General features: G+C 44.2%; 1 protein-coding gene across 1 annotated transcript in view; it reads left to right on the top strand.

Moving 5' to 3' along the window:
• Nucleotides 1-19927, top strand: part of LOC147437958 (UBQ, helicase-c and DEAD-like helicase domain-containing protein) — a 136426-nt gene that overhangs the window by 26935 nt on the left and 89564 nt on the right. The window contains exons 2-14 of the mRNA XM_086487349.1: nucleotides 9583-10347; nucleotides 10446-10614; nucleotides 10716-10828; nucleotides 11257-11406; nucleotides 11490-11558; nucleotides 11650-11772; nucleotides 11862-12011; nucleotides 12102-12233; nucleotides 12338-12417; nucleotides 13773-13867; nucleotides 13945-14012; nucleotides 15769-15870; nucleotides 15975-16069. Coding sequence (XP_086343475.1) covers nucleotides 9583-10347; nucleotides 10446-10614; nucleotides 10716-10828; nucleotides 11257-11406; nucleotides 11490-11558; nucleotides 11650-11772; nucleotides 11862-12011; nucleotides 12102-12233; nucleotides 12338-12417; nucleotides 13773-13867; nucleotides 13945-14012; nucleotides 15769-15870; nucleotides 15975-16069 — 2111 coding nt within the window. The remainder of the gene's footprint in view (nucleotides 1-9582; nucleotides 10348-10445; nucleotides 10615-10715; nucleotides 10829-11256; nucleotides 11407-11489; nucleotides 11559-11649; nucleotides 11773-11861; nucleotides 12012-12101; nucleotides 12234-12337; nucleotides 12418-13772; nucleotides 13868-13944; nucleotides 14013-15768; nucleotides 15871-15974; nucleotides 16070-19927) is intronic.

The raw sequence follows: 19927 nt of genomic DNA, 5'->3' as shown, positions 1-19927 counted from the left end.
ATAATGATAAGCATGCTGATTTGAATGATAATGATGATTTGGATGACAATGACAAGCATGATGATTTCCATGATGATCAAGATGTGATTTCTCACGAGCATGATGATTGGTATGAAAATGATGTGATTGTTCCCAAGGATGATGTGTTAGTTGATACTTTCTCTAGTGAAGCGAACCTCATTGCAGATTCGCTCAATCACGAAGAACCGATCTTGGCTCTCGAGCCTAGGTTTAAAGATCCCCCACAGGAAGTACTATGTGTTCGTATGATTAGTCAACATGCATTGTACGAGTGTTTCATTCGTGATCGTTTCCTGTATTTTGGTCAGCGTCTTTATGTGATCCCTTTTCCTAGGCATGACATATTATACATTGAGCACGTTTCACTCATGAATGAGCACGGATGTATGCGGATTATTCATTAAAAGCTAAAAAATAGGCATTCAAGGAAGTCACATTTCTTGTCTCTTCCTTGGCAAGACACAATTGTAGAAAGAGCACAAGAAAGTATGAGCATCAAGCATGGGCATTTCCGTTGTGAATTGCCACTGTTGATTGATTTAGATAAGCTCGACAAGATTCGATCTCACTGTTTGTGCCGTGGAGATTCTTAAAGACGGAAGAAGCGTGACTCTAGATGAAGTTGAAGCATCGAAGGAGCCACAGGAGACTTTGTGTCGCTTTCGGCGCGGCCCAGAGAAGCAAGCGTTGCAGACCTTTATGAAGTTCAAGTACTGCACGACCCACACATCAGAGTGGGCCGGCGAAGAGTCCCTTCCAGGATTCCGGATGCTATTGGCGATCTCCCTCGACGCCATATAGTTTGGTACCGGTACCTCACTTTGAAAAGGAGGGGATGTCGCGTGACACATCCAACCCTATGTGTCCGTGGACAAGCTACAGCATGACAAGGGTTCAGTTTAGTCAAGTCAGTCTAGAATAGGAAGTGATCTGGCACTTTTGTGAGTCTGTTCGCAGACCATGCATGTCCAGACACTTAGATTAGATGCATATCCTCTGGTTGCACACAACATGATCATCAGATTCCAGTCAAATCCCATCAGTAGCATTTTTACAGTGCATAGGCCTATTTTTCCTATTTTTGACATTTTTCACTTATTATTTTTAAGTGGCTTTTGTTGGAAAGTAGGTAGGGCAATTTTGCTAAGTTTGTATCTAAGCAAACCAGAGCTAGCACTTTCTGGCAGAAGAGGCAGCAGGAGCACTCGCTCAACAAGCAACTTCTCAGCAGAACGCAAGAGGACTAGCGTTTTCTGCATCAGCAGGACAACCCTAGCGGTTTTCATCTACAAGACCACCCTTGGCAATTTGTGCACAGCAGATCAGCCCGGCGTCATCACGACACAGTAGATCAGCCTAGCGTTTTGCATTTGTAGGACATTCGGCGACAGCAGAACAATTTTCAGCCCTAGCGTTTTTGGTTTGCAGATCATCCCTGGCGTTTTGCAGATTCACCGCGACGGAACACCAAGAAGCATCAGCGTTTTCAGTTTTCAGCCTTTAGACATCGCAGAAGAAGTCCCGAACCTCGCAGATCTCACCTTCCTGCAGCAGTTTCCTCGCCGCACGGTGAGTTTCCGCAAGGTTTACAGTTTCAGCCCGGAAAACACAGATTTTAGCATCTGCGTTTTCAGCGGCGTCGTCGTACCGTCATCATCAACATCGTCACTGACATAGAGTCCGAATTCAGCAGATAGAAGATTTGCAGATTTCAGCCCTTAGCGTTTTCAAATTTCAGCCCGTCTCGTCATCGTCCTCATCGTCATCGACATCGTCGGCAAGTCCAAGCATTGTAGAGATTTGTGCAATCATAAGTAGACCGCTCTCGCCATAGAGAGTGGGGCCTTCGGAGGAGGGTTTTACGTCTCTGGTGTCGTATTCTCTTCTCTATCTGTCAGTCTCATGCATCTTCACGCACAGTGTCCATTCACTTTGTTTGTGTCCATTGCACTCTCTCACTAAAGGAACGGAAGGCTCTCCCTTCTGTAAGAAAAAGGAACCTTGAGCACAGTTCAGAGCACTCATCTTGAGCAAAGTTCAAACATTCATTCCGCTGCACCTTACATGTTTGCATGGCGGGCCTCCTTTGAGAAGAGCCAGCTTGAGAAGTGGAGTTAGCTTGAGATGACATGATGGTGGAGAGAGAGTAGAGCTAAAAGGAGAGCTTGTGTGGAGAGAGTAGAGGAGAGCTTCAAAGTTGAGAGGGTAGAAGAGGGAGAAAGTGGGTAGAGAGACTCAAGGGTAGAGCTTGAGCGCCCGTAGGTAGACCGTAGACGGCGTAGAGTCTAGATAGTAGATGGTAGAGAAGAGAGCTTGTCGCTTGAGCCTTCCTTGAACTTGACAGAGGCTCCCAAGGGCCAAAGCCCCCAAAAAAGTAGACGTTGGTTGCCTCTGTCCGTTAAAAACGGTCACTTTTTCAAGTTTTAAAAAGCTGCCCGTTCTCGGCCGTCCCAGTCCGTCCTCGGTACGGCAGGCTGCATTCCCGCCGGTCGCATGAAAATCCGGCCGTTTCCAGCCGTTTCCCTCGTCCCCGGCCCGGTTACGGCCTTTTTGCGTCCCTAAGCCCGGTTCCCTACGTCCCGTGTAATGATGGAGCGAGGGTTGTTTTGTGGCTACCGGCCAGTGTGGTTGTTTTCTCATGTGGCTTGTGTTTAGCCATGTTTAGCCTTGGTTTTGGCTTGGTTCCATGGGCATTAGGCTCTTGCTGGCTGGGAGTATTTTTTTGAGCCTTGCCGGTATTTTTCCTATAGCCCATATGGCCTCCGGTACTTTCTTTTCCCTATTTTCCCTCTGTCTCTGCCGTGGAATCTGGCCGACCACCCTTTTTGGTTGTATATATGTGGGGGCAGGGGCACCTTGGGAGGACAGTGTGCACAGGCCTGGGTTGCAGGGGCGCCCCTTGGGGGCAGCCCTAGGGTGATCAGATGAGTAGGTGGAGGGCAGTTCTGCTAGCATTTCTCAGCAGCCCCTCCTAGCGTTTTTGCATACCAGCAATTACGGTCACCAGCATGAGGGCAACACACCGGCAGATGTGATGGGCAGCAGGGGATCACCCTTGTGTATTACTCTCTCAGGGCATGTTCTAGGAGGCGCCATGATCTTGCAGATTTAGAGAACCTCTATCTTGGTGCGCAGGCATACAGGAGGAGAAGATCCATGTTCTCCAAGCTAGCCACAGCATAGAGTAGCCTTGACCCTGGTTCTTTTCTCTCGAGCTCAGCCTTCTTGCCAGGAGAGATCCTACCAGAGCCTCTCTTTCACAGGAGTCTAGGGAAGCTCGTGTGGAGACCGTGTTAGTGGTCTCGTGTGCAGGAGCAGTTGGCAGTGTTAGTAGCAGTCACAGTTGTGTGTACCTTGGATCTATCCATTGGGCATGTCAGTTCTATGCTGGACCACCCTTGGTCACTTGTATGAGCAGCTTGTTATCAGCATGGAGAGCCCTTTCATATGGGAACCACTTTAACTGGCCAGTCAGTGACGAGCCATCTAGATAGAGTTGTGTATGCCATGCCGAGCTTTTTGAGGCCTACGGATGATGGCCTTGTTGGCCCCATTGAGTACGGCTCGGTCCAATCCACATGATACATGCAAGGATTTAACCTAGCTGTTGTAGTGCCTTGCACATTGTAGACTACAACCAATCTCTCTGTCATCGATGTCCTCTCACAAGGGCCTCTTTGCTTTCTCCTTGACATCGAAGCTGATTGTAATTAAAGATGAGGACCATTGATGAGAGCTAGTGATGAGCCTTGTGCGAGACCACTGTGAAAACTTTGACATGGTCCGGTGGTCAGCTGGACACACACACACACACACACACACACACATGTGCACACATTTTTTTGGTAAATCTTTGGGATTAATTTACAAGTAGGAAACCTCAAGGCGACAGAAACCCACAAAAAGGATCATATACAAAAGAAAGAACACAGAAGTGTTCGGCTGTGAAAGAGGGCTGAAAGCATTCATTTGAAAGCTGAAGTATCTCTGGAGTGATATCACCAACTTCAAAGGCAAAGCTTAAAGATTGCTTAAGAGAAAGCTTGAAAAACCGAAAAGGATCTGCATTAGAATTATGGAACATTCATCCATTGCATTGACGCCACCGGGTCCAATAAGACCAAAAATCTGACCCACGTGAGAAAGATTGCAAATTGCTATGCAGAAGGCGAGAGAATGCCAAAAGGCCAAAACCGTTTGTGGAAGACCATGGAGGGGAAACGAAGCCGCATAAATCTGATATGTAGCGAAGAAAAACTCTAGTAATGCAGCAATCCCAAAGCAGGTGACTAATTATCGCTTTCGTGGTCAAACAACGAACACAACGAGAAGAGTAGATTTGACGTGTACTGAGAAAAGTGGCCACCGGGAGAACTCCAAGCAAGCATCGCCAGAGAAACAATCGCTTCTTCAAAGGCAAGTGGCTCTTCCAGAGGGCAGAGAGTGGCTTCCTCCACCAGGTATCAGACTTGTGCCTTGACCATAAGGCATTACAGTGGTCAGCAAGCCAAGGCGGAGGTAGAAGAAGAGCATGACCTGACTAACAGTAATGGCCTCAAAAGGAGTGTCCCGGAAATACCAATCAGACATGCGGGTACCATCAGCCTAAGGTGGAATGAATAAAAAGTCAACCAGCATGTGTTGAAGTTCTCTCCAAAGCTGCCTGTAATGCATACCCAATCCAAAATGGAGAGCGGCTTGAGGAAACTGAAAAGTGTAGCCACTTCATCAACCACATCACCAACTATGCGAAGGCCACGACGAGAAAATATGCCTGGCAAGGCGAAGGGTCAACCAAAGTGAGAGAAATTGCCCTACTCCAATGAAGACTTTCTGGCGAAGTGCATTTCCTTCCCGCTAATGTCGATTATGCCATGATAAATGAATTGTAACACCTTCCCAAGCAAAATCAAATTGGCAGTAAAAGGGCATCGAAGAATGTGTCCTTCCATCTTGCCAAACACGACCTCTCAGAGAGATGGTTGCCAATGACGAAAGGAGGAAGTAACAACATACTGGCACAAGTAGGCAAGCATAAGTGCTCAAGGTTGAGTTTGTTGCACAAGAGCGTGGCTTTTCTATCAAGAAGATGCCAGTGCAAGTCCAAGATATTGAGACCACCAAAGCGCTTAGGAGTGCAAAGTTTCTCAATCGACATCAAATGCTGGCCTTTTTTGTGAGCATGTGTTTGCTAGGATGAGACAAAATATCTGACATAAGGGAAGCGAGACAACGGCAAGGCCAATGCAACAATGGCAAATAGAACTGAAAGTAAGCCGTCGAGATACTTTGAACGATTTGCAAGCGAACATGTAGTGGCTATGTGGATAATTTCTAGTAATGCAATTTGACATTCAAGCACTCCATAACCCAATCCACTTTTTGAGTATGAGTGACATGTTGGGAATTGTGGGCTTTGTCCTATGTTGGTGTGTAGCTCCTCTATCCTATTGGGATGCATGTGGCATAGAACCATGTGTTAGCATGTGGAAAAGGTACTCAAGGGTGTGGGTACCCATGGGGGTCATACTATAGGGTGTGGACTCACCTAGAGTTAGTTAATGGACTCCTAAAGTGGCTTGAAAGGTCACCCACGAGTTTGCAAATTGGATGGGTTGATTTGAAGCCTTTGTATGATGTCATCAGTGTGCACAGCCTTTACCCATTCCCTCCCGCCCTTGGGAAAGCATTGTTATGGACTTCATCTTTGATCTTCCCAAGACTAAAGTGGACACGATGGCATTTGGACAATCATTCACAGATTTAGCAAGCAAGCTCACTTTATTCAAGTAAAGTTGACGGTCAAGCCTAATCATTTGGCGAGACTATTCATTGCACAGATTTTTTGGTTACATGGCATGTCTAAGACGATAGTTTCGGACAGAGATCCCCGATTCACGAGTTTGTTTTGGAGAGAAATTTGAGAGAACATTGGCACGCGGGTGCAGTTCTCATCATCAATTCACCCGCAGACAGATGGGCAATTTGAGATAGCCAATTTAGTGGTTTTGGATTTATTGAATTCTTTCATTTTGGATCACAAGACTTAATGGGACAAGTATTTGCCTTTGGTGGAATTTGCCTACAATAACACGGTTCACTCTTCGACGGGGAAGGCGCCATTTGAGGCAATCGAAGGTGCTAAGAAGGTCCCTCCATTTCTAAGCACCAAGGACAAGATTTTTTAAGCAGATCGGTACACGAGGGATTTGGACACTGCTTTTGCCAAGGTTCGCGAGCCTCTCGAAAAGTCTCAAGCACGGCATAAGAAGGGAGCAGATAAACATCGACGCGACTTGAAGTTGAAGGAGGATGACTGGGTGCTACTACGTTTTGAGAAGGCACGCCTAAGGAAACGAAAGGGAAAGGAGCGTCTTTTTCCAAAGCTAAGCACGAGGTATGATGGCCCTTTCCATATTCAAGAAAAGATAAATGATGTATTCTTTAGACTCAAGTTGCTAGACACTTGGAAGATTCACAATGTGTCACAAAATGATGACGTGGCATGACCACCTGAGAGCAGAGGATGTACAAACAGATGATGACGTGGCAACTTGTACGACAACACCCAGATTTTGTGTTGAGACAGGTGCACATGGCAGTAGTACGGACCTCCGCATATCCCGCTGACAGGCTGTTGACGTGGCAGATTGTACGGAATTCCGCTTTTTGCGTTGATGCTTTTTGTGGAAGCTTTTGGATCTAGCTGCTTTTGGGATCATTGCTTTAAGAACCAATTGCTTTTGGGGCTTTGCTTTTGGGGCTTTGCTTTTGGTATCCCTTGTAAGAATAAAAGGACCATTAGGGGCCTCACTCTTCAGAGCATCTGGACGCGGAGTCTGAGAGCAGAGGACCCCTTTTGGAGTTGTACTTTTCTCAAGCATTAATATAATAAAGAAATACCGAAAGGGGCGCTAGGTTTTGGGGCCAATACCTCTCATGAAACTTTGCCGAGCCGTGTCGACTCAAGTTTTAAAGTTGTCAAGTATTTTAAGTGATTCTCTCGTGTGTTGTGTTCGATTCCTGACTTCAACCTAAAATATAAGAGAGTGAGGAGATACTCGTTTCATAACAGATACTGGCCCATAAAGAAAGGAAAGTGAAAGGTAAAGTGATTCGGTGGTTCTTAGTGAAATTCAAGAACTATCCGGCAGTAGATGCGAAGTGGATGGAGGAGGAGGACCTAGCAGATACTCCTCCGATATTGGAACTTTATCTTGAGGCTTTCAGCTTAGCTACATCTATTCCGAAAGATCCCGCAGATCAATAAGGTTGAATTTGGTGTAGACGGGACTGGACGAGAGGGGAGCCACTCCGCTCCTTCGTCACACGTTACCTAGACGGAATAAAGTCACCGATTTCCTTATGGATACTGCTGTGCTGATAGTATTGTGTTGTATGACTTTATGAATAAGGAAATTGGAAATGGGAATTCTCGAACTTGAATCTGATTGATGTGTACTCTCTCATATGATTTTGTTTGAGTGCAGGATTGAAAGACGAAATGATTGCAGTATTTCTGTCTTGAGAATCTATAGACATGATCGCAATAAGAATTAGCTAATCCGACATCACTGAGGTTCAGTGTGGATCTAGATGCGATTGCTAAATACGTTGCCAGGAATCACGGTCTTAGATTTGGAATGAATGTTTATGTGATTGATTTGGATGTGATTTGAATTTTCATTGACCGAGTCGTCTTTGTGCAAGTGCTAGATTTGTGTTGTCTAGTGCGTCGGTACCTAGAGTCAATGTCTACTGAATTGGTTTATGGCCTGTCTGTTTTTGTAGGCGTAATCGAGGGCGATTACAATTCTGTCAAAAGGAGGCTATGTCACAAACTGATGATGTGGCATGCCCAAAGGGAAGAGACTTTAAGTGATAAGTTGTCCCAACTTATGGGTACCTGCCGACAGGACCTTGGGCCCTGGAGACATTAGAATTAATAAAAAAAAAGAGAGAGCGTTGGCTGTACGGATCTCGACAAATTGTGTTGACAAGCCGTACGGATTTTTGGATTCTGCGCTGGTTGTGCTGATGTGGCAGCATACGGATTTCCGGATTTTGCACTGGCTGAATTAAGCGCCAGCTTTTGGGAGCCCTTGCTTTTGAGTTTGAAAGCTTTTCATGTAACTGCTTTTCCATGGCCAAGGGCCTTTAAATAAGACCCTGGGCCACTCTCTGGCTCTGAAGTGCTGGCGAGCCTTCGAGTAGAGAGGACCCGCGGGCACTGTACTTTGCTCAAGCATTAATACTAAAAGAAATACCGAAAGGGGCGCCAGTCTTTGGGGCCAATCTCTTTGGGCACGGAACTACACCGGGCAGTGTCGACTCAATAGAACTGTGATTTAAGTGTGAAGTATTTGAAAGTAATTCTCTCTCGTGTGTCGTGCCAGATTCTTGACTTGGGGTGTCCAAGCCTGTTACACTGCATGATCAAGGACAGAGACTCTTTGACAATCGAGAAAGCACTTTCACAACCAAAGTGGAAGTTGGCCATGCAAAAAGAGCTTGATTCCATCAAGAAGAACAACACTTGGGAGTTGGTTCCGCGGCCTGCCAAGCGGAAGGTGATTGGTGTCAAATGGGTGTACAAGACCAAGTAAAAATCTGATGGCTCTTTGGATAAGCACAAAGCACAACTTGTTGCAAGGGGCTTCTTTCAAAGACATGGTGTGGGGTACGACGAGACCTTTGCACCGATTGCGAGTATGGTGACCATTCGGACGGTTTTTGCCCTTGTTGTCTTGTTTGTGTGGCCCCATTTATCAGATGGATGTTGTCTTGGTTTTTCTCAACGGCGACTTAGAGGAGGAGGTGTATGTGGAGCAGCCTCCAGGTTGTTGGATCCAGATTTCAGTGGCATGGTTTGCAGGTTGTGGAAGGCTTGAAACAAGCCTCTTGAGCGTGGTATCAAACGATAGAGTCTTTCTTCCTACGGGACTCCTTTTGTCGTTCGTCTGCAGACCCAAATTTGTATATATTTAGTGAGGGAGGATTGGTGACTCTTATTATTCTCTATGCGGACGATCTTGTGATTATGGGTAGCCATGTTGAGCACATCCACAATACTAAGGAGACCTTGGTTAAGGAGTTTGAGATGATAGATCTCAGCTTGCTTCATAACTTTCTTGGATTGGAGATGAGACTTATCAAGAAGAATGGGACTTGAATGGCGAGAGGACCGGATAAGTCCTTTTTAAATTGGGTAGTCAAGTAAGCAAGGTAAGGGTACTGCTCAGCCCTTTGGCAGCAATCTTTATAGTGAATGTTTTGAAAGGCACGAGCACAGTTTTAAGACTTTCGATGTTTCTAGTTGCATGTGACAGGGCTTTTATGTGTGGTTGTTGACATTGACAACTCCATGGACACTATAGTTGCTGAGACTTCAAACTCCAATTTCCGAGTTGCATGTGACATGGCTTCTTCTATATGCGGTTATTGACCATATGAACTCCAGGGACAGTTTGGTTGTTGAGACTGTAATCTCCACAGTTTACATGCAATTTAGAGCTTGGCCTCTTTGGATGACTTTTGCTCTTCTTTCTTTGAATTGATCAGGGAATAAAGCTTGGTGTTAGCAAGTCAATAGAGTCTCTTTCTATGCAAGGTGGCGATTTTATGGTGCTTATGCCCTACTCAAGGGAAAAACAGTCTGCTGCAAATCTCTGTCAAAGTGGTTCCAGTATCGGAGGGTGTGAAAGTTTTAGTAGTGGTGGAGAAGTTTCCAGTGAAGGCCTTTCAAGTAATGATAGTAGGACTCTGGAAGAGCCCTATGGTGTTTGTGATCTACCCGTAAGCAAGGAAGCTGAAAAGGGTTCACACCATACTGTGCTGAATGTTGAAGACTCTGTTTGGAATGAAATTGCGGCTGACCTTTGTGAATGGAAAGCTTCGGTTTCTCTCGATGGTTTGGATCCAGGCTTTGATGGACAATTTGAAGCAAGGGAGTTTAGCACCTCTGATGTTGGACATTTAGGTAGACCTATGGAAGTGAGACTCAAAAAAAGACCTTCCATTGAGAAGGTGTGCTCAAATCTGAACAGTCATGTTACAACAGACACAGACATCAATCCTGAAGAGTCTTCTATAGCGGGATCCATGAAAAAGAAAAGACCTATGAGGAAGATGTGGTCCTGTCCTGCAGTTCTAGCAAGATACTATGAAATATTCAAGGCCCTGAATTTGATTTATGGCTTTCTACAAAAGCAGCACATGCAGGGGACATGGCAGAACATGAAAACAGCAGTGCAGCAGCTTTGTGGAGTATCTGGAGAAAATTTGAAGATTGAGGATATAGAGACACTTGCTGTTTTATTCCCAAAGGTTGAGTTAATTTTTTGATCAGATCAAATTTTTAGCTTAGTGTTATTGCTCGAAATTTTTCTGATAGCCTTTTGTGTGTACTGTCATGGAATGGGCAGCTTGTCCAGATTAGTTTCCGTGCTGGCGAAGGAGAGGCCGAATCCTTCAACATTGACTTATTGGACCCTACAAAACTTCCACATGATGCAGTGCCACGATCTTTGCATCAGGTTATGCCTCTCACACTCCAAAAGGGAATTGGTCCAGCTGATCTTCTGCCAAGACCAGGTCTGCTCTTGCTTATTTGTTGCTGTTATGTATTCAAGTGCTTGTCTCAGAAGATGTAGCATTCTCCTGTTCTGTTAATGTTCTTTGTATGCTTCTGTTAGGTGTAAAGCAGATAACTGACACTGTAATAAAAAACTCCATGCAAAGGCGCTTGAGTGCTTTCAAAACAGCACTTACAACGTTAATAGAAGAATTTCAGGATGAATATCTGAAGGTAAGACTTTTGCAAGATTGTTAACTAGTGTGGACTGTAAGTATTCTCAAGTATAATCTGGTATCTTCATGATCACTTTTCACAGCAAGTATGCAACCCTTAAATCTTAGCTTTCTAAGAAAAATAGCGTCGTATTTATATGTTTAAATATAAAGGTTTGAAACTTGATCTTCCTCGGTCTTTGCTTGTCAGTTTGTGGTGATGATTTTGTTGACCATGGTGCTGTCATCTTTCATCGTAATGTGATTTGTTTACTTTTGCATTTTATAGAACCAATCGAATTGTTTATTTTTTCATTCTGTATTGTTTCATGACTTCATCAATATTGTTTTGTATAACCATTGATAATCTTGAAATTTCATATAGAAAATGTTAGTTTCATTTTTTAAAACACTAATTCAATTGTTTTTTGTTTTTGAAAACTGCAGCAAAAGCAGAAAGGTGAGGTGATGGATTATACTGTGAAGGAGATATTACACTTTGTAGCCAGATCAGCTTCAAACCTTGAACCCAACAGCAAGCAGACCATGCCTCTACCCAGGCCGCCGCGACATCATAAGAAGTTAGCCCGGTGCATGGTCCAGTTCATTTTCCCGAATAACAATCTCTTAAGAGTGTGCTCTCCTACACAACTTTTTAAACCTCTTACGTGCATTTGTAGGACACTTTTGATTATTCAGCTGAAGAGATGGTTGACCATCTAAGGGAAGGACTGGGTTCTCTTGGACAAGTACTACAGTAGCTCTATATCTGAATTTTTCAGTTTTAGAAGAGAAGGAATCTTCTGGACAAGGTTCTGATGCTGGTTGTACCCGTTGCAGATAGTGCATTGTGAGGTCATTGAGAAAAGAGAAGCAAGGTACGGCGAACTTGCAACTGCACTATCGTACTCTACAGCAGCTGCTCTAAAGAAATTGGATATCACAAGATTTTACAAGCATCAGGTCAGATATGTTTAAGTTTGAGATATAAGCTTATTAATGGGCATTCAATCAAGGCCAAGTGTATATTCAATATGAGTCCTTGTTGCCAGGCAGAGGCCATAAATGCTGCGCTTTCCAGGCAGAGCGTTATTATTGCCACATCCACTGCTAGTGGTAAGTCAGTCTGTTACAATGTACCTGTTTTAGAGGAGTTATCTTCCAACACAGACTCCTGTGCATTGTACCTCTTTCCAACGAAGGTATGGCTCACACTGAAGTGTTATGCTGGAATTTTCTGCCTGTCATTGCCTTTCATGGAAGTCTTTTGTTAACTGTTTTTGTGTATGTAGGCACTGGCCCAGGATCAGTACAGGGCACTGCTTGAAATGACAAGTGGGTCAAATATTCCTGTCTGTTTAGGAGTTTATGATGGTGATACTCCTCAACACCAACGAGTACACCTTCGAGATCATGCAAGGCTTGTGAGGGTCCCACATTTATTATCATTTTTCCTTTCAGTAAAGTTTCAACTTTGTCATTTCTTGTTGACTATGCATATTAATTTTTCTTCTGTGCTTTCCAACAGCTCATTACCAATCCCGATATGCTACACGTTTCCATATTGCCATCACACAAACAGTTTGAACGCTTGCTTTCAAACCTGAGGTACTGCTGTTAATATGTGTGTGTGAGAATCTGGAATGCTGTGGTGCAAAGTAGCGCATCGTTGCATAAGAATACTGACTCCATGCAGCAATCTTGACCCACATAAAGCGTGACCTCTCGTCCCTTGCCACGGCGATGTGTGGATGTAGCTCCTGCTTGAATAAAATTGCCACTCCTCCTGACCCTCTAGTGTCATTGTGCGGCACGTACTCTCTCTAAATGCCGGCTCTCAATGATATCCGTCCACTTGGTGCAGTCCTCTCTCTTGGCTCAGATGCGTCTCCGTGAGAAAAAGAATGTCTCTGTCTCCAAGTCCTGGATCTAAACACAGCACAATTGAAATTCCATACTTCCATCTATAGTTGTTTCTCATAGACTGCGAATCCCTATGTGACCGGTCTTTCATCAATAAAACCCTTCCATCTCTGTAAAAGGCCGTTTTGCCCTCTTTCTGGGCTTACATGAATTGGGATATGCAAGCTTTCCTATGTTCCACTTGAAGCTTTGTGAAGTCATCATCCACACAGATGGGGCTTTGGGGAAGCCTCGTAGTATCACCCTCTTCTTAGTGAATGTTACTTTCTCTTCTTCACTCTCAAATTGAAGCTTGAGAGTACGTTCACTCTTGCCTGATCCGCCATGCTTTAACAAAGGGCTTGCTCTCTTGAGGGTAGCCCATTTCTTACTTATTCCCATTGTGTCTTGTTTGGGTATGACCATTTGCTTCCGCAATCCCCGTCAGATTCTTCACCCCTCTATCCTAAAAATCTTCCTCGGTTCATCTCTCTCTCCATGATACATGGAGGCGATTTTCATCGGAGAGTGTTTTTTATTGGGCTGCCATGACACTTTTTTGTATGTAGGGGGTGTGGTAGCTGGATGCACTTGTAGAGTTGAGGGTCCAGAGTAGAGACAGCAGGAAGATGTCCAGGAGGACAGATTCAGGTATCTATAGGGACTGGAAGATCAAAGGCAGAGAGAGCCTGGAGGAGGAGGAGGTGCAGACAGAGGCTCCTCGGGTCTTACAGGTTTATAGACAAAGGGATCCTACTCCTTAGGATTGTTCTCTTGAGGCTTCCTCTTCTTCAACAGCTATACCACCTATTGCTCTAGAGCCTGAGAAGGCTCTTGAGGATATTGTTGTATCTTCATGCAGTTCTGATAGAGATGAGATTCCTCTGATTCCTCTTGCTGTGCTCATGACACGGTATATGATTGTATATTTGTTGGCATTTAAAGCTCTAGTGCACACACTTCTTTTAGCATTCTACGCACTAAACCCTCCTAAATTTTTGGTTTTGACAGGCTACCTCTCCTTTGATTGTGTTATTTCAACATTATGTTCTTTTATGCAGCTATGTTGTTGTTGATGAAGCACATGCTTACAGAGGAGCCTTTGGTTGTCACACCAGTGTCATTTTGAGGCGGCTACGTCGTTTGTGCCATCATTGTATGGTTAAGCTCTGTTTTTTTGGTTTGAAGGAAAATAGGAATCACAAGTAGGTTAAGGCTTAATTTTTGTTGCAGTGTACAGGACAAATCCTACCTTCATAGTTAGCAGTGCGACTGTAGCAAATCCTCGTGAGCATGCTATGGTATATTCTTGCCTGGCAAACAATCGATTTTAATTTATTAAAGAAAAACCTCATATGGTCTGGTGTTAAGTATATAGTAGGGCCTATAAAGTGCTTGTGGCAGATTGTTTGGGGATTTTGATTCTGCCTAACGAAGAGATCCTAGTTGGGAGTTCTGAGTTTTTCAGCTGTACTGCAGAGTGTACATTCATTTTTGGCATGTGCCTTATTATAAATTAATTGATCTTATATCACTGTGGGTGTGAGTAATTTTTGTACCACTGTATTTTCATTCAAATGGATGGGGAACTTAATGAACTTAATTAACAACATTTTTGTTTTCTTGTTTATTTGCGGAAGAGGACCCTTCATTAGGGTGAATGGGACCAAGCTAATTGGTTCTAGCTACCTAGACTTAAAGCCCAGATTATGTATGCTGAAACTGTGCATGCTCATTCATAAAACCATTTTTGACATCTTAAGCGTTGAGGTCTTGATATGGTGGGCTGGCTATTATACCGTTCAGCTGAAATAGGTTCCACTTCTTTCGGCATAGACAATGGAGAGAATGTTTGTAAATTGATGCTGCAAATTTTTCCCATTTAAATTTAGAGTGGGGATTATGCATGCGAGGATGCTGTGAGGTTATTGTTTTGGCCTTGCCTGAGGGAGAGTCAAGTAAATGCTTGTAATTACTTAGCATGCTTTGTAGAATTGTTGCGTGGTGCATTTTCGTTCCAGTTGTAGACTTGGTATTCAAATAGATTTTCTTGCCAGCTTTATGTGAAAGTCATGCAGATGCTGAGGTGCGAGAGACTTTGTGCAGGAATGGCGTTAGCATTATGTATGACCACAGAATATATTGGGCATGAGAGCCATGGATATAACGGTAAACATGACTTTAGTTGACATGCTCTATTTCCTGTGGAGAAGGGGGATCATTTATCTAAATGGAGTAGCTTTGATATGACATTGTCACAATCTTTTAACAAGGGTATATGCTGAAAAGGGAAAGTCGATTTCAATTGGCTGCAAAAGATGTTGAGAATCAGGCGATGTAGAACAGATATGTCTGTTGTGTTAAAGTAGTCCGATGCAGAAATCTGACAAAATCTTGGTATACACCAAAGAATTGCATTAGTTTGGCTTGTTCCACTCATTCTATGCTTGCGACTCTAAACAAACAGAACTTACGAGAAAGGGAAGATTTTCCTGTAGTAACTGTTCTTAGAATAAAAACAGCCAAAGCTAATGATTTAATGGATTTACACTAGGAGAAACTTCAGTTTGAGGTACTCATATGCCTTCATTTTCTTGTACTGTGTTTTCAATGCTTGCTTGCCTGCTCCTTGCGTCTCTCTCTCTCTTTAGTCTCGTGTTCTTTTTCTGTCTACCTCATCTCCTAATCTAATAGGTTTTGATTTGCAAACACCTACATTGAATTTTTATCTATGTGGATGTGGTAGAGTTGTTTCAAAAGGTGTTTGTGAAGGGAAATTTGATTTTGAAAGAAAAGCTTGGTGGCAACTGTGCTTCATCAGAAAGAGAAGAGAGTCACATGTCTAAGTTAGTAATAAGAACATTGTTATTTTGATTAATGCATAGTTTCCAGAGGGAGAGAAGAGTGCTTAAAGGTCCACACTTGTATGTAAATCAAGTGCATGAATTCAAATCTGGGATTCTATGACGTTCTTTTCAAATTTAGCTGGAAAAAACTCTTGCTTTATTGTACAATTTGGGGGCATTGCTTCTTCTAGAATTAAGCTTATATTGACAGGAATTGATTGGTTTGAGAGAAATACAAGTTGTGCAAGAAGATGGCAGCCCTTGTGGAAGGAAGTATTTTGTTCTTTGGGATCCTCCTATGTATTATACCTCTGTAAGTTTGACTCCAACTAAAAATATCATCTCTCAAAGTATTTAGTTTGTGATTAAAGTCTCCTTCCTGTGTAAGCATGTTTTCTTGACCCTGTGCATTTTCAGAAGATATCGAAAAACGGGCAAAGTGATTGTTTGGACAGAAACAAAGTCGATTCAAAACTTAAGGACAAAAAACAGCTAGTTTGCAAAAAAGCAAGGTCTCACTTTTCTCTGAGGAGTGCATGGTGCAAATGAGCTTTACCTGTACCCAGTGCTTTATTTGAACGAGCTTTCTCAATTGCATTGCAAGAGTGGCCTCTCCGACTTATGTTGCGTATAAAGGCCTCTTTGCCTTCTTAAATGCCCGTGTTTGGCCACCACATGTTAAAGTTTACGCATCTCAAGTGAATGCCCGATGTGGTCCCACTATTTATTGTCTTTTAGGTATTTATTTTGCTTCTTTGACATGAGCGTGGGTCGGGCAAACCCTGATACTTAAGGACCCCCAGGTGGTATAAAGGTGCACCTCTGCACCGGTTGTATAATCATCTATTTCATTGCCAAGTTGGTTGGTTCAGTTTTAGTTACACGGTTTCAATATGGATAGATTTCCTCCTTTCCAGTATTCTTTGGATGCATCCTCTCTGTCTATTACACGCACAGAGATCACCAGGCTCATCCGTCAGGACCTGTCTCAGCTTGACACTAAGAGGACTTGGATTCAGCTGACACGAGAGCTAGCCTCTGCAAGTATCCCCCTAAATCTGCCAGTCTCGACCTCAAGCTGATGTGAAGAGGTGCATAGCCGACCAATAGCGCACCGTATTCTCCATCAGTTGGAGAAGATGCTCTCTATAGAAATCCATCTTCGTGCCCAGGATATGCCACCTATGCCATTTGGAGCCTGAGATAGAGCTGCATGACATATGTCACTGTCCGGTGTACTACGAGATATAAGGGTTATTTCACTGTCTCTTTGAAGAGGGTTTTGCACCACTATCTAGGGTCATGAGATATAAGGATCAAAGATGTCTTCGGTTATCTTTACTTGAGATACACAGACACAGAGAGATCTTGTTGTGGAGACCAGCAGAGAGATAGTCTCAAAGGCAGATTACAGATTTTTTTAGATCACCTACTGGGCAGACAAAGGAGCAGGCCACTTAGCAGAGCTCAGATATCACCCACACCAGAGGTACGTTGATTGATCAAGCTACGGAGATCCAGACTCCCGCAACTGAGAGGTCCCCCACAACATCGACGAAGACTACGACAGAGGATATGTGTTACCTTAGCTCGATATGCGAGACACCCACTACGAGTACTCACCATGGTTGACATTGACGAGATTCTACAGCGACCAATGCGGTACATCCTCGGACAATGCCCGAGGCCGGACATCCTCGGACATTTTGATGTTCATACACTGAGATTGTACTACTCACTGCTTCACCGTCACACACTTTATAGTGCTACATAACTCTGAGCTGCTTAGATTCATGACAGAAGCCATTTAGACTTTTATCTTATTTCCGTTCATTTTATTTTGCACCCTGACATTGTATTAGATCCATCAGGATTGTACCGGTTTGGTCTCATAGGTTTTTGGCCTTTTGAAGACGTTTAATAAAACATTTCGTGTGTGTGTGTGTGTGACTCTACGCTTCCGCATCGTCAACATTGACACAATACCAGAGCCTTGTGCTCCTTGATTGTGGAGAGCGGTGGCACAAAGGAAAAGAAGAAGGTGAAGAGTCTGGCGTTTTTGCTTTCTGGCAGCCGCATTTCAAAATGCTCAAGGCTGCCGACTTTTTTGTAACTCTTCTGATGGCGTTTTGAAATGCCCGAAGGTTTGAATGGCAATTTGAAACGCAAGGAAGGTGGACTTCTGACTCGGCTGTTGCTCAAGGAGTAGGCTCCTGCACGACGGTTTTCTTTGGCTTCCACCCTATGCACCTAGAGATGCAGGCAAAAAGGCGGCCTCTACTGCAACGATTTGGAGCTGCATCTTGAAACGCGGTGGTCGTTTCCTACGAGAGTTGATGAGCGTTTTGAGACGCCTTCGGGTGCAGCTTGGTGTGAGAGCAGTCTTGTGTTTGCGTCTTGAGATGCCATCAACAGACACCATGGCGGTTTGAAACACACGTGGCTAAGGGGCTCCATTGGGGCAGTTTGTGCAAAACAGAGGTAGCTCATACCGAGGGCGTTTTGAAATGCTTCGAATATAGGGCTCTGAAGATAGCCCATTTCTTTGCGGGCAAATGGCCAACCATTGCGTGCTAAGTGTGTTTTGAAACACAATTGAAGATTGCTCCTTTGGCGTGCGTGCTATTCGAGCATTTTGAAATGCAAATGGCCTTGAGCCTCCTTGGGCAAGAATTTGGAGGCAGTATTAGGGAAGATGGGCTCATCTTGGAGGGTAGTGCTCTAGTAGTGTTTTGAGACGTTGTTGGGTGTGAGCCTTCATGATGAAGCTCCTCAAGGGCTGTTCCCACGAAGGCTCGGCCTCCCATGAAGCCTCGTCATCAATGGTGATGTTCGATACACACTTGGCTATGGATAGTGCATTGATAGGCACTCAGCTAGCGGCCTTGGTACTTATGAAGTTGCTCGAGGAGTACGAGATGCTGGCTAGGGAATTACGCTTGCAATTCACGAAGCAAAAGCTGGATTTCGATGATCTTTCTTAGTGAGGAGGAAGCTATCTTAGTCTCCCAAGGCAAGGGTCGAGCTTCGAAAAAGGACAGAGGCAAAGGCAAGCTTGATGAGGACAAGGAGATCGATGAGGCTCACGTGGTGGCAGCCAGAGTGGCCGAGAATCTCAATCTATAGTTAGGTGGTGTTTGCCATAACATGCTTCAGCCAGAGAGAGGCACGTGACTAGTAGAGGGGGGCAATTGAAGCTCCCAATACTTGATTTGGACCCGTGTGTCGGAGTTCATTTCATTGGTGTTTGAGCTTGTGTATCGGAATTCAAAGCACATCGCATCTAGCAAGGACCAACATGACGTATACAAAACACTATGGATGTGCCCATAGTCCATTATTGCTGGCCGGAATATGGACAGGTTGTGTCCAAAGTTCATTAGTTTGTAAAATCTTGGATTTAATGTGCTCAGAGTTCATGAATGGGGATTCTTGGACTTAGTGTGGTCTACATTTCAACCTTTTATGAGGCTACCGGTGCTAAAGATGGCATTCTTTTTAGGTGACAAGTTGGTAGTTGAAAATCCGGTGCATCCAGTAGTCGGCCGCTTTTCGGGTGTCCATGGTAGCTTCTTCATCGACTTGGTCTTCCTACATATGTCCACTATGAGCTGTAGAGAGGATGTGCATTTCAAGTGAATGCTCAATGTGGTCCCACTATTTATTTTGTCTATTAGGTATTTATTTTACTTTATTTGATATGAGTGTGGGTCTGGTAAATCCTGTTTTGGGTGTGTGTGTGTGTGTGTTGGGGGGGTACTTAAGGACCCCCAGGTGGTATCAAGGTGCACCTCTACTCCCGTTGTATAATCGTCTAATTATTTTCCAAGGTGGTTGGTCGAGCAAACTCTCTCTCTCTCTCTCTCTCTCTCTCTCTCTCTCTCTCTCTCTCTCTCTCTCTCTCTCTCTCCATGCCCTTGTGTGCGTCGGTTCATGAACCCCCATCATGGCTGTGAGTTCTTTTACTTCTTCGTCCACATTGCCTTTGTCTTTAAGATCGCAAATTCTCACATGGAAAGCGCGCACCCGTCTCCTTTGCTCCTCCTCTAGTGTCTGATTAATGATAGTGGGTGTGGAGGTGGGCGTTATCTCCTTGCCTTTTCCTTTCTTGGCCACCTTGATCCATTTCTCGGCTTCATCCGCCTTCTGTTGAGTTTTGGTAAGAACATCCACCCAAGAAGTCGTCATTTCTTTGTGTTGCTCTTCTCCCTCTTTGATGGCCCGTACTTGCTCCTTGATTGTGTTGATTTCTTCGATTACTGAGGGTTGCAGTTCGCCCTCTTCCAATGTGTTTCTTGATCGTGCTTCGGCGAGATCTTTCTTGAGCGATGCAATCTCTTCCTCTTGAGTGGTCACTCGGTCTTCCAGCG

This window comes from Adiantum capillus-veneris, chromosome 17, assembly GCF_014529385.1.
Source record: "Adiantum capillus-veneris isolate H3 chromosome 17, ASM1452938v2, whole genome shotgun sequence".
Taxonomy (NCBI): domain Eukaryota; kingdom Viridiplantae; phylum Streptophyta; class Polypodiopsida; order Polypodiales; family Pteridaceae; genus Adiantum; species Adiantum capillus-veneris.
The sequence above is the reverse complement of the archived record's forward strand: the minus strand, read 5'-3'. Positions and strand labels throughout refer to the sequence as shown.